At 51.7% G+C, this 11,298-nt stretch overlaps 1 protein-coding gene across 1 annotated transcript; it reads left to right on the forward strand.

Annotated features, from left to right (window-relative positions):
- Positions 1-1,505: 1,505 nt before the first annotated feature.
- Positions 1,506-5,721, forward strand: LOC104394313 (cytosolic 5'-nucleotidase 1A-like). The gene is made up of 6 exons (XM_010003888.1): positions 1,506-1,550; positions 2,253-2,420; positions 2,794-2,923; positions 3,485-3,607; positions 4,697-4,875; positions 5,419-5,721. Exons 1-6 carry the CDS (start codon positions 1,506-1,508, stop codon positions 5,719-5,721), a joined length of 948 nt encoding a protein of 315 aa, XP_010002190.1.
- Positions 5,722-11,298: the final 5,577 nt, after the last annotated feature.

Below are 11,298 nucleotides of genomic sequence, written 5' to 3' on the forward strand. Positions count from 1 at the left end.
TGGTGGGCGGGAAGGAGAAGGGGGGACGTGGGTTTACAGCGCTTTGAAAGGGCAGAGCGGGCACGAGAGGTGTTCTCCTTCCCGGAGGGGCTGCTCAGCGTGTTGCCTCCCCTCAGGGCATTTTCACCTTTAGAATAAAGTGCTCCGGCCAGAGGAACGTCCCTGCCCTGGTTGCTGCCCTTCTGCCCTGCTCTGCGGGAGGAGACCCTTCCCAGCACGGGTGAAGGAAACGGGGATGCTCAGCATCTCCTGGCTTTCCCGGCAGGAAGGGCTTTCCACCCGAGGGGCAGCTGGGCAGTGCTCAATGCAAGCACCCTGGCAAGGCTCCAGCCCCCAGGGCTGGCATCAGCCAAGTGCATTTCCCACCAGCCCAGGCAACACTTTGCACAGCCCCTGAATAGTAAAAATGAACTCAAGAAAATCTGGGCGAAAGAAAGGTCTCCCTAGAGACCCTGACTTGCCCTTCATACTTCACGTTGGCTTTGGTCTGTGCTTGCACAGCCCCCCAGCCAAGTAACTCAGGTAGGGCATGAACTGGTAAATGAGGTTTTAACCTCCCTGCCGTTCCCAGCACGTGTGCAGAGGCATCATTGCTGCCTCTGCAATCCAGAGAAACCCCACAGCATACCTGCAGGAGCTGCTGGATGGAAACAACCCCTGTGGGATGCCCCTTGGTGGGAGTGGGAACAGTTCCCACCCCTCAGGCTGAATCCTAAATGTCCACTTCTTACACTGACTAGTGCATAGAAATTAAAGAGTACAGGGTAGAAGTTACAGAAACCACAGGACCTGGATGCACAAAAATACATGTGATTTCTTGATCAGCTTCTAGGCACAGGCACACCATGTAACCTCCCCATGACTTTCATCTGCCAGACCTAAGTTGGCACAGCCTGTGCTGAGACCTGTGGTGTAGGGCCTGGCTGGCTCATAGGGCTGTGGAGGGGCAGACCAGCCCCATCAGCACCATCCTGTTGTGCCCTCACCAGACTTCTGGACTTACTCAGGCCTTTTACAGCTGCAGATGAGCTGCTCAGACAGTGAACTTGCTTATTTGTGGACACAAATGGATGTGAACTAGAAGCTTACCCATAAGATCTGACCTATTTTTGGCTTTTTAGACCAAATCAATCAACCAACCCCAATTAAAATGCATAAAGACAGACTTATTTTGTTGGAAAAATGGTTCCACAACCACTTTAAGCAGTTCCTCCAGAGAAAATTATTCTTTGGATTGAGGGACTGGGGGTGTGGTGTGTCTGTATATGTGATGTGTGGTTGGAAAGCCACAGATTAATAGCTTTTTCATCATATTTAATTGGAACTATTAGACCAGGTTTTCTCAGGACACAGCTGTTGTCAGGAGAAACAGGTTCATTTGGGCTGCTCCGCTTGGTGGATGGGATGTCCCCTGTCTCCTTTCCACTCTTCCCTCTCTCTAGATTAGCTATATTATAGTGTTTCAGTTTAATTGTATATTTTCTCTTTGAGGCTGAAAGTTGAAGATGGCAGAACCTGAAAGCACAGTCATAAACACAGACGTGGAACAGGTAAAAGGTTGTTCATTACAAAATGCACATCCTGTATTTCTCAAGCAAGTTTTGAAATGCCACCACAGGATAGGATACACCACGACCTGGAGGTGTGGTGACCTGATTTGCTCATGCCTAAGTTTCAGCAGAAGTGGCCTGTCCCAGGGCTGCTGGGCACCTGGTCTCAGTGAGGTCCACGCGATTTCCACATGGGATGAGGTTGCAGAGCTGAACCTCCAGTTACACGGGCAGGAATGGGTACATTGGCTCACAAATTTTGGAGTCACCAGGGAGAAAGCAGCAGCTTCTGTACATAGAGACTTTATTAGACTCTCTAGAAAAGATACAAATGAAGGGTAAAACCATGAGTATGTGCAGACAAACCCAGCAGTGCCCCACTCAGCACAGGAAGGCAACCATGGATGTGCTGTGCCCATAAACATCAACATTATGAAGCAATGCCCTCTGGTATGTACTGTCCTCAGAGCTTGTGGCACTTACCAGACAGGTTAGGATTTCACAACTGCATACCCCATCTTTGGTGGCCTGGAAATTACGATTTGGCTTAGTACCTCTTCTCCAAAGGCCCTCTGGCATCAAGAACCATGGGTGGTGCCTCCAATGCCTAACCCCACCACCCTTGTCAGTAAACTTCACTGCTCACCCTGAAGGTGAGCTTCTTTGCTTTCTCCCAACCCCTCTTTCCTCCCTGTCCTGCAGAAAGACCCTAGTGAGGCACTGGTCATTGCAGTGACCACCAGAGCCATCTTCAACCTGGAAAAGGAGCACAAGCTTTACTTGGAGAAGGGCAAGGAGGAGTACACAAGGCACCAGCAGGCCAACCAGGACACACCCCTGCCACCGGGCACAGCCTTTGCCTTCATCCAGGTGAGCCCCTCACCTGGCCAGGGTCACGTGCATTCACAGAATGGGGTGCAAACTCAGTTTTCCAAACTTTAGGTCTCAACTGTCATCACAGGGTGCAGATGTGCCTGTTCTGGCCTCTTGGCCTTGTTGTAGGGCATCAAGACCTGTGCTCCTCACCAGTCCCATGTGTGGACCTCCTCCCTGGTGGGCTGTCCTGCTCCCTGCCTCCCTAGTCATGGCTTTTGCAGGATGGTTGCTCTGCCTGGCTCTCCATAACATGCCAGCCTTGCCATAGCTGATAGATGCAGCGAAACACTAACCTCTCCATTGAACAAGAGCCCTGGCAACACCATTTGTCATGCCCCTCCAAGAGGGTCTCATCTGCTCCTTGCAGGCAGTGCAGTATGTGAATGAGAAGATCCTGGAGAGGAGCCCAGCAGAGAAGGACCTCTTTGACATCCTGGTGCTCTCCAACAACAGCCCAGAGAGTGGCATGCGCATCATCAACAGCACCAAGCACTACGGTAAGAGGGACCCCATCCCTGGGGGTGCCCACGTCTCCCTGGCATGCTGCAGAGGCACCACAGTGGAGAATCAGTAGCAGATACAGAGCCAGGGGATACACAAGAAGAAGGGGTTATTTTGGAAACAGGTCCAATTCCTGTTGGCCTCATGCAGCTTGCTCAGTGTGCTAGAGCATACCCAGCATACAGGCTCCTTGGCAGACCCTGGCTCCCTTCAGCCACATCCTTTGCACCAGGGGGTCTGGCAGCATTTTCCACAGCCTGGGCATCCTCAGTCAGCTACTGAAGAACAGAGTTCTTAAAAAACTAAATCCCAGACCAACAGTCATGAGTGGTCATTTAAGGGAGGGGTGAAGGGAATATTTAGCTGCACTCTGTGGTTTTGTAGGAACAGCAGGGTAAGAAGATGCAGCAAGAACATGGGGAGGTTCCCCACACAGCACTGGGAAATAATTTGCTCCAAGCTCTGCATCAAAGTACACTGAGATCCAGGGAGGGAAGGGGGGCTGCAATGAGAATGTTACCCAATAACAGACTTCGCTCACATTCCCTGATCTGAAGGCTTGGAGATCTCCAAGTTCTGCTTTGTCAGCAGTGAGGACTCCACGCAGTACCTGAAGTCCCACAATGTCAAGCTCTTCCTTTCAGCTGACAGGACAGATGTCTGCAATGCCCTCCGGAGAGGTGCGTTCTCCCCTCATCCCACATCCCCAAACCCACACTTTTTCCCAAACAGCTTAGTGCCAGGAGGTAATTCTAGAGCATGTGCTCTCACAGAGCCAAGGGGGCAAAATGAGACGTTGATTATCAGCAGAGTCCTGAACAGTTCAGTCTTCTGTCCCCACCAGTAGCTTGCAAACACCAGGGTTTATTAGATGCCTTCACAAGTTACTAAATGCTTTATGCATAATTCTGGCCATAGCTTTGCCATGGGCTGGTCATTTCCTGCCTGACATTGAAGCCTTTTAACCAAAGATGCTGCCCATTGCTGCTCCCTGGACCAATGAGAGTGCATCAGCAATTCCCAGTGTTTTGTGATGATGTCATAGAAATTTGCTTTTTCTCTCTTGATCCATGCAGAGTTGCCATGTGCTCAGTGATAGATACAAGTACATGCTTGGCCTGGATTGGAGGAAGTACAGTACTAATGGGGTTAATTGCCTCCTTATTAATTTGTTTGGGTATAAGCACACCAGATATCCAAGGTCCTTCAAGGTCAGCAGCAAGCCATCTGCAGCCTGGGCTTTCCTTCACTACGCAGCACATTCCTGGACCCTCCTTGAAGAGCATCCTTGCTCTGAGAAGTGTCTCATCCAGGGGCCTGGGTCCATGGATGAGGGCAATCAGGGAGCAGCTTATAGGAGACAACCTGTAATTAAACCAATAACCCCAATCAAGTGGAAGTGCCAGTCCCTATTACTCACAGCAATGAGTGCTAAATCTGGACATTAAAGCCATGCTTGGCAGGGTGAGTGAGCACCAGGATGACTGTTCACGCCTGCACGACCGCCCATCCTCTCTTAGCGGACCTCAGTATCTCTCCAGATAGCAGTCTGATCAGCAGCACTTTCTTGTCCATCCCCATCCCATGGGGAGATAACACAGACCTAGAAAAGCCAGCCTGACCCCCACAGAAAGCCCCTGGGCTTGGAGACCCCAACATTTGCTGTGTGGGACAGGGCCGTGGCAGATGCACAGGGAGGAGCTTGCCACGCACGGGCTGCTCCCAGGATGGGGTGTGCCTCCTGAGCACCACCTTGCTCTGTCTTTCAGGGGTCTCAGCAGCACTCGTCTTCCAGCAGGAGGTGGAGGCCCCCAGCACCCCACTCCGTGTGGTGTTCGACGGGGATGCCGTGCTCTTCTCTGATGAGACAGACCAGGTCTTCCAGAAGCAGGGGCTGGAAGGGGCACTGCAGTATGAGCAGGCAATGGAGGCTGTGCCCATGGGAGAGGTGAGCAAGCCACCCCACTTTGATGTGCATCCACAGGCTCTGCACCCACTGTGAGCATCTCTCCTGCTAGGGCTTTGCCATAAGCAGGTAGAAAAGCACAAATCCTTTAAGATTCCCTTCGCATCCACCACTCAGTCCCTAGCATAGGTCTGATCTGGAGTCCCACAGGTGATGAATCTGGCCTGATGTCTGCTATAAGTGAGCATCAGCTCCCAAATACCCATGGTTGTGGTTACCTCCAATGTCACCTTTTGTAGGCTAGGAGTTCTTGCTGTGCAAGTCCCTGTAGGACTCAGACCCAGAGGCACTGCTTGCTTGGATGTATGTTCCTGGTCTCTTTGAGACTAGGATGAACACCACAATGGTCACCTTCCTCCCAAGCATGCCAGTGCACAGGCCCAGAACTGCCCAGTCCTGCACCACACAGGTGTCCAGATGCTCTTCAGAGCCCTAAGAAACCCTGGAAGAGAAACCAGTGGCTTGTACAGGCAGAGATCCCTCGCTATTTCCCACCCACTCCTAAATGCCTTGCTGTGTTTCCAGGGTCCCTTGAAGGCTTTTGCCATGCACCTTGGGAGGATGCGCAAGAAGTTCAGCCAGGAGGAATCCCCCATCCGCACCTACCTGGTGACCGCCCGCAGCGGCCGGGACATGGGCATCCGAGCCATCAAGACACTCCGGGAGTGGGGTCTGGCCATTGATGAGGCTTTTTTCATGAGTGGAGCTCCCAAGGGCCCTATCCTTGCCCAGATCCAGCCCCACATTTTCTTTGACGACGGCCTTCATAACATCCAGGGAGCTCAAGACATGGGTGTACCCTCTGCCTGGGTCCCTTCCTGCTGCTGATGGGCCAGCAGACCTTTCTCCCAGCAGCACGGAGGACTGGGGCAGTTGAAGGCCAACCTTTTAGTGGGGAGGGAAGGATTTCCTGACCTGCAGCAAGCAAATTTCCCCTTCAGGCAAAGTAGGAAAGGCACTGCATGAGGGCACAGACTACCAGGCAAGACTTGATGCTCATTTCTGCTCCTAATACACAGTCTCACAGGTCTTGGGATAAAGCCAAAAAAATGCAGCCACTCCAGAAAGAAAGGACATCTTTGCTCTGACACTGAGGGCCATTGCCTACATACCCAGTAGGACCCAGGGACTTTTCTGCAGAGAAACAAATGAAGCTATTGCCCCACACATGAGCTGAAGTATGAAACCAAGCACTAAAAATGCTGGCTTTGGCTGTGCTCAGACAGTCTCCAAGATCTATTCCCAGGACCTCTGCCCAAAGGCAACTGCACTGGACTGTCTCAAGCAGTTCCCTGTCCTTTTTGAACTGAGGGGTCCATACCTGATGTCTCACCAGGAGAGAGCACTGGAGGTGGGCTGCCTGCAGTACAAGCCATATAGGGCCCAGGGGTGCAGACCAGCACCCCAGGGACCAGGGCAGGACTGACTGCCCAAGTCTGAGCTTAAATGGGTCTTTGGGACTGTGGGTGGACGACATGGGTGGGGGGTCCCAGGTGCAGCAGCTTAGGGCAGATGGGCTCTGTGGGTGTGCTCAGGACCCTGCCAGCCAAAAAAAAACAGGAATGCTTCTCTTGCAATTTGGTCTATGCTTCTAATTTTCCTGGGGAGGAAGAGGCCCCCAGGATTCATTTGCAGGTTTCTTTCCCCGGGGCTGCACGCGAGCAGTTGCCACTAGAGGCCACTGTGCTCCCTGGGGACACAGCACCCCAAATCCTTGGGAGCTTCTGAGAACAACCTCATAAAAAAAATGCAGAATAGCTGCTGAGGGCAATGCTTGCTGAGTGGCAACGGAATTGTGGATGGAGGAGGTGAAGATGATGGTGGTTTCGTTTTTTTTTCATCTCAGTGTGACCAGAAAGTATTTTTTTAAAGACTTCACAAGTGTTGCTCTCACCAGTGTTGTTTTCCCCCCAGTAAATGAAAAAATAAACAAACATCTCTGTGTGATCTCTTGTCTCTCACAGTCATATTCACTGGCACAGGAGGTGGGCTGGAATAACTCAGTGCCCCTTTATGGACATTCAGTTATTTTATCCATTCTTAGGCATGTGCATCAAGGTGGGTTAAATACACAATAAACCTTCAGTGGGCTTTGGATTAGGCCTCTGAGCTTCTTGAATCCATGTCCCCAAGTCCACTCTCCCCTTCCTGCTACCCTGGGCTTGAGGACTCTTCACATCTCGCCCTAGCAAGGGAAGCTGCTGGCCCCACTGTGCCACCAGCTCCAGTCCTGGCCCTGCCACCATGGCATGTGGATCCAAACTCTGGCTACCAGGGTAGGGCACACATGCCTGTGTGCAGGGCTTTGGTGGGAAAAACATAGAGCCCAGCAGGGTTTTGGCACTGGCAGTCTGGCCTTCAACCCTTTTGCTAAATGCAAATGCTGAACAGATGTCTTGAGGTAGCAACAACAGCTACTCATCATTTGCTAATAATGCTAAGCACCAGTCAGCCTCAATCACTGAGTAAACATTAATTATGGGATGTTCAAAACATGCTGGTGAACAGGTGCAGATGTTTGTCCCACTTTTATGCAGGTCAGATACTACTGGACTCAGCGTGGGGATCTAAGTACCCACCTCCAGCTCCACTCACCATGCAGAGCCAGCTGCTTCAGTGGCAGCTGGTGGTGGGGACATGGACCCAGCATTGGTGGCAGTGGTGGTTCCAGACATCCTCTGCTGCTCCTACCCATTGCTTTTGCTGATGCCTGGACCACACCAGCAGGAGTTTGGTCAACACGAGGGCAAGGGGAAATGAGCTGAGTCACAGGCAGTGGGAACAGGCCCACGTGAGCCATTGCAGGGCACAAGTTGCTGAGGCAGGGGGAAGACACCATGTGCCTTCCTCCAGCAGTGTCAACACAGCAGGGGATGACAGGGTGAAACATGCCCAAAATGGGAAAAAAGGAAGGAAGCACAGGGTTTGTGGGATTACATCATATGGGGCCAAGTGCAGCTGCTTTGGGCCATGGCTCAAAGGTGTAAAAATTGCCTCTTATTGCCTTACCATCAAAACTGCCTCTTATTGCCCTACTCCAAAAACAGAATATGAAAACCTGCCTCTTTCTGCCGTGTTCCAAAGATGTAGCATCAAAAACACTCTCCAGCAAGGATTGCTGCAGCTCCACACCCCACTGCAAGGGCAAACTTCTTTCTATTTTAAAGACATCTGTAATAAATTCATTAATGTTTGGGATGCTCCTCGGGTCTTGGCTTTCTGAGGCATCTTCAATTTCCCTCCCTCAAAGGGCTGCTCAGGGGTCTCCTGCTGCTGCTACAGCTCAGAGGAGGTTTAGCTGCTGGGGCTGGTTGTGGGATGCTTCCCTGATACCCATTTCAGGCCTTGGGAGCTAGGGCAAGACAGGAGCAGGTCACACCACCATGCCACCCACAGGGACAGACTCTCTTTGGGCCCTGCTGGGTTTTACATCTTTCCATTCTGTGAAAAGTAATAAAGGGGTGCAAAGGGGGCTCCAATGGCATGCACTTGATTCTGGCCGAAGCTGCCTGGAGTCAGGGTCCACCTCGCCTGATGCTGACCCACCACTGCTTGGGACACACCCAGGACAGCCTCTTGATACGGGGAGGGAAGCAGGCAATGCCCCTGCTCCACTCAGCTGCTGCCTCCTCCACCAAGCCCAGCTCTGCCGCCGGTGCCAAACAAGTGGCTCTTGTTTCGAGGGGGAGCGCGTGACACCAGGGATCAGAGGCTGTGGCTGCCTTGTCCTGAGGAGCCTGCAAGAGAACTTTCCCCAGGAGCATGCCCTTAATCCCCTACTTAGTGCACCTGTGCATTTAGTTTTGCAACACTAAAAACCCCCAGCTTAGCACTATAAGACAGAAAGGCATTTTTCATGAAACTGTGATGCTGCAGGGAGGGAAGATTAGCAGCTAACAGGGATCTGCATTAACAATGTCTGAACAGGCTTTACTGACTTCTGGCTACAGTGAGAGAGGATGATGGAGGCTGCAAGACCCATGTGCAGCTGTGATGTCCACCAGGGATGCTCCCACATCTTCCACCCATAACCTACAAGGACGTATGACCACAAGCACAGGGAAGAGTATCTCCACATTTTTTACCTAACCCTAAGCCATACAAGTAACAGAGCTCCCTGGGAAGCATTCAGGGGTCCCCAGCCTGAGAAGCTGAGATACCAATTCCCATGCTGCAAATAATTATAAACCAGGTGTTTTCCATGCAGAAGCTCAGAGAGCAGGTGTGCAAAGCTGCAGACTGTGTTTGCCAAGGTGCTTAAACATGGTTTCAAAATCTTAACCCCAGATAGGCACACTGCTGGCTGTGGCAGCAAGTAAAGCCAGTGCTTAGGAGAAAGGCAAAAATAAATAGGTGGGAATTATGAGCCTTTATGGACATACTCAAACAGCAACACTTTCTCCAGGAGCTTGGGACTGATTCACCACAGAGGATCTGAGTGTTTGGTACCACTTCAAGGAAACACTTTGCCATTTTAAGTCAATCTTTGGGTTGCTACGGGGTGTTGATCCTTGTCTTTCTGAGCCCACCTTCCTCCCAGGACCAGAAGGCTCGATTGCTTTTTTGCTTTGTCACATGGAGATGTAATTGCATAAATGATGGTCACCTTGATGCAGCTTCAGCTGGACATTAATGGAAATAATTAAACAGCATCTAGTGCTGGCAAAGAAAATGAGATTGATGGCATGCTTGGATGGGGCTGGAGGTGTTATCTCTGCATTGTACATGGAGATCCCACCAGTGAGATGATACCCCCTATGGCAGGGATTGCTCAAAGCAGGTGACAAGGTGAGCTGGGTCTCGGTGCTCCCTATCACATCCTGGTGTGGGAGGCGATGAATCGATGCCCTCACTGCCACTTACCACCTCATCCCGTCAGCCACCGGTCACGCTGCCTGCTACTAGTGCCTGCCAGGGTTGTTGTTGCCTGTACACATGCACAACCCCAGCAATTTCAGCCTGCTGCAAAATAACTCGGGTGAGGCAAACACCACGAGATCCCTGCCCCAGGGAGCAGACAGGGCTGGCAGCCAGGGTGAGGCCGGTCTCCTCCTCCCCAGGGTGGGTGCCAGGCATGTCCCCAGCCACAGGGGGAGACAGTCTGGGGGATACGGAAGGACATGCAACTCTGAAAAGGGCCAGATGCAGGCAGGTGGTGTGGGGATGGCAAGAATTTGGGCAGGGCCACAGAGCATGTGGGATGCGGGGATGGGTGGTGCAGAGTTTGGCAGCAGCCTGGCGATGCCCAGCAGTGTACAAGTAAACCCTAGTGAAGACGACAGCACAGCTCATACAGCTCATAGGCTTAAAGACCATAAGCATTTTGCTGCATAAAACCTTTGGGGTTTTTTTACTACCTTGAGGAAAGACTGGAGGAGCAAGGTATGATGGAGAAGGACCACTGGGCTGAAAGCACCCCATCCTCAAAACTGCTGCAAACAGCCCTAATGAGGATGGAGCTGCACTCAGGGCTCCTGCCATGACATTGGGCCACTGGGGAGCCATCCTCACCTGCCATCAGGATCATCGTTTGCAGCATGAGAGACATCAAGCATGAGAGACATCAATTACCACCCAGCTTAAGCCCTTTGCAACTCCACTTAGCATGTCCCCAAGGTCACTGCAGCCCATGCTGGCTGCTGGCCAGCTCTGCCTCCAAACCAGCCCTAGCCAGCTGGCACTAACACACCAGGCATCGCCACCACCCGTGTTGCCCAGGACAACTCCCCCAGGGCCTGCAGCAGACTGGATGAGTCCCTTTGCTGTGCTCAGTGCAACTCCTCCCCTGCTCCTGGGTTTCCCATCAGCCAGAGCTCCTATTAAAGCACCTTCAGGTTTGGTTTTGTGGGTGTCACCCAGAAAAAGGGTGTAATTTGGGATGAGCCAGCGCAACTGGAAAATGCGCCCTCACCTTGCAAACTGTACCTTGATTTAGGAAACAGCACTGGGAGGGGCTGAGGCCCTGGCATCTTGCCGGGAAAAAGTTACCACTGCTTTGCTCAGGGGCTCGGGGCTGGTGAATCAGGCTCTGCTAATTACCTGCATCCAGCAGCTTCAGACCAGCACCAGGACCTGAGTTGGAGTCTGCGTGTTTGCAGTCTTGCCTGGGCTTGTGTGCCTGTAGGCTCAAACCTGTAGGCTCTGCTCAAACCAAGGAGCAGTTCTCTTTTTTTTCCTTTAGGAACAAGCTGCAAAATCCCAAACACATTTTGCTGAATGTGAAGAGGTTCATCCTATAGAAATCCCACTTGCAGCTTTGCATTGAACACCTCTTGCCCAAAAAATAATTGGTGTTTCTGAACTGAAGTTTTCCTTGCCCTTTCCTTAGGTCGTTGCAGTTTGGGGCACTGGCTGCCACTGTGATACATAAACTTAAAAAAAAATAAATCAAAAACAAAACCAAAA

Source organism: Chaetura pelagica, unplaced genomic scaffold, assembly GCF_000747805.2.
Source record: "Chaetura pelagica isolate M959 unplaced genomic scaffold, ChaPel_1.0 scaffold28, whole genome shotgun sequence".
Classification (NCBI taxonomy): Eukaryota; Metazoa; Chordata; class Aves; order Apodiformes; family Apodidae; genus Chaetura; species Chaetura pelagica.

What these genes read in the sequence shown, in the direction of transcription:
- LOC104394313 (XM_010003888.1), top strand. Translation starts at nt 1,506, where the DNA reads ATGGCAGAACCTGAAAGCACAGTCATAAACACAGACGTGGAACAG. An exon ending in CAGCCTTTGCCTTCATCCAG is followed by an intron (nt 2,421 to 2,793) that starts GTGAGCCCCTCA and finishes TGCTCCTTGCAG; the next exon opens with GCAGTGCAGTATGTGAATGA. An exon ending in CAACAGCACCAAGCACTACG is followed by an intron (nt 2,924 to 3,484) that starts GTAAGAGGGACC and finishes CCTGATCTGAAG; the next exon opens with GCTTGGAGATCTCCAAGTTC.